Source organism: Alosa alosa, chromosome 13 (assembly GCF_017589495.1).
Source record: "Alosa alosa isolate M-15738 ecotype Scorff River chromosome 13, AALO_Geno_1.1, whole genome shotgun sequence".
Taxonomy (NCBI): Eukaryota; Metazoa; Chordata; class Actinopteri; order Clupeiformes; family Clupeidae; genus Alosa; species Alosa alosa.
Genome location: NC_063201.1, coordinates 6,411,766 through 6,414,265, shown reverse-complemented (window position 1 = coordinate 6,414,265; position 2,500 = coordinate 6,411,766). Strand labels below are relative to the sequence as shown.

The 2,500-nt window shown below is 45.8% G+C and overlaps 1 protein-coding gene across 1 annotated transcript in view; it reads left to right on the top strand.

Moving 5' to 3' along the window:
- zfpm2a (zinc finger protein, FOG family member 2a) overlaps positions 1-2,500 on the top strand; it is a 154,557-nt gene that overhangs the window by 51,303 nt on the left and 100,754 nt on the right. The window contains exon 3 of the mRNA XM_048260979.1: positions 533-634. Coding sequence (XP_048116936.1) covers positions 533-634 — 102 coding nt within the window. The remainder of the gene's footprint in view (positions 1-532; positions 635-2,500) is intronic.

The following is a 2,500-nucleotide window of genomic DNA, read 5'->3' as shown; positions in this document are numbered from 1 at the left end:
ACACACACACACACACACACACACACACACACACACACACACACACACACACACACACACAGTCTCAGAGGGCACACTGAACTGTCTGGGACTCTCTACAGGGCCCCTACTGTACGCTAAGTGCTTCTCTGTTTGTTTTGCTGCTGTTTTAAGCTGCCAGGCATTTCCTCCAAGTCTACTGAGTCCAAGTGATGTAATAGCAGAACACAGTTGCTATGAACAATCCAGTTACGGCTTCGTCTTGTTTACTTTCTCTTGACTGCCTGTGTTCCATTTGGGCCAGGCATTACTTTACATCTAATATCCCAGGAGTGCATATTTCAAAAGAATACTTGAAGAGTTGTGGTTTAGAACCTTTTACACTTACAGTAGTTGCATAGAACACATTAAAAACAAGCATAATATCTGTCTGGAAACTTTTATTATGGGTTTATGGTAAGTTGTGGTGAAATACTACACAAAAATGCAGCTGTTGTCCAGCCTCTGTGTAGCTGTGTAGCTGACCGAAGTGGCCTTGTGTTGTATGTTTCAGGAGAAGAGGAGGGGAGCAGGGACGTGGGCGAGTCAGACATGGACACGTCCACGGAGAAGCCCCGACATCCTCCGCCAGAGTCTGAAGAATGGGATGGACCAAGTAAGGGAACCACATCGGTGCATTAAAGTGTGAATGCTTGCATGGTGTGTGTGTGTGTGTGTGTGTGTGTGTGTGTGTGGTTGTGTTTGTGTGTGTGTGTGTGTGTGTGTGTGTGGTTGTGTTTGTGTGTGTGTGTGTGTGTGTGTGTGTGTGTGTGTGTGTGTGTGTGTGTGTGTGGTTGTGTTTTTGTGTGTGTGTGTGTGTGTGTGTGTGTGTGTGTGTGGTTGTGTTTGTGTGTGTGTGTGTGGTTGTGTGTGTGTGTGTGTGTGTGTGTGTGTGTGTGTGTGTGTCGGTGTGTGCGCGCGCACGTGTGTGTGTGTGTGTGTGTGTGTGCGTGTAATATGAGTACTGGGGAGTCTGTGAGGACACAAGTAGCCTACATCCAACTTTGCGTGGTCTTGCGTGTGGTGCCCGTAAGCACAGTGTACAGAACAGTCCCCATGCCTGTCCCCTATTGCTAATCAGTCACCTACCCTGACAACTCAAGAGATTCCGCTTATAAGGCACCTAGCACATGAAGCAAACAGGCAGCCCATCGGTGTCCACGGCACAGACGGCTCTCGTCCAGGTGTTGGGGGTGAGGGCTGGCCGCCGGCAGGGAGGCAAAGCCGCAAAATGGGCCATATTTTGGGGTGACCTCGGCTTGTCCGCGGCTCTCCTCTAAGCGCCTGGCCCATTAGCCAGAGGACTGTAATCACTTGTACGAGCCCCATTATGACACGTTTTAAATGAAGCCATCAGGGACCAGGGGATTTTGCACACTCAATAGCAGGACATCTGGAGATATCCTTGACAACGGCCGCAAGGTAGGAGGCCAAGATAAAAAAAAAAAGGTTTTTCATTAGAGAGCCTTTCTTTTATTTATGGTTGAAGATGAAAACTTTAGAGTTGTTGCGTGTGTGTGCGTATGTGTGTGCTGCATATGTGCAGCGCAGCGCAGCGCAGCGCAGCGTGTGTGCGATATATCGCGTATGCTTGGCGCGTAGTGTATGTGTATGTGTATGTGTATGTGTGCATGCATATTTTGCTTTTGTGTGTGCATTTTGCTTTTAACACATGTTAAGATGTTAAAATGTATATGCACTGCTAGGTAGAGCTTTGGTGTTCGCTAAACAAGGTCATGTGAAATAAAAAGATCAGTCAAAAATGCTATAACAAAAGGGAGCACAGAGATGGCAAGCATGTTCTGCACCATTTCACAGAATGCTTGTCTGAAATTGGGTGCTCACAAAAGGGCCGGATAACGATCACGGGAGTGAGGAGTTCATCAGCAGCTTGCGCCTGATTACTCAGATCGACTGATGATCTTTGGTTCTCGCCGTCGCCCTTATCTCACAACGGTAATATGTATGACAACGTTGTCATGCATATCGCGCAGATCATCTATCAGAACAGCACAGGGCTCGCGTCGAAGCGCCCACACTGAATAATGAACGCTAGCATCTGCCACGTCATGGCCCTGACTGAATTACCTTTCTGAGAAAGCTCAGAGAGAGTTCAGGGAACTAAAGTGAATGGGCTTAAATTAAGTTGTTATCGCAATCATGTTTAAGTTTAGTCACCGGGGTTGCATGGAATGGATTAAATTGCTTTGCTCTTAAGCTTATTGTATGTGTTATTGAACATAGACTGGGAAAGCCAGCATAAAGCCTATGCTCAAAATGCATATCTTTTTTTCTTAAAGAATCTCATTTTTCTATGCACATTTTTTCTCCAGGTTTATCCAATGCCTTTTCCCCCGTCTCTCTCAAAACTATATTTTTATCTTGTTTTTATTTTTTTCTTTTCTCATTCTTCCGTTCTTTCTTGCCTCCTCTTTTTTATTTCAAAAAAAGTCACTTCATCAAAGCGTCGGATAATACAGTG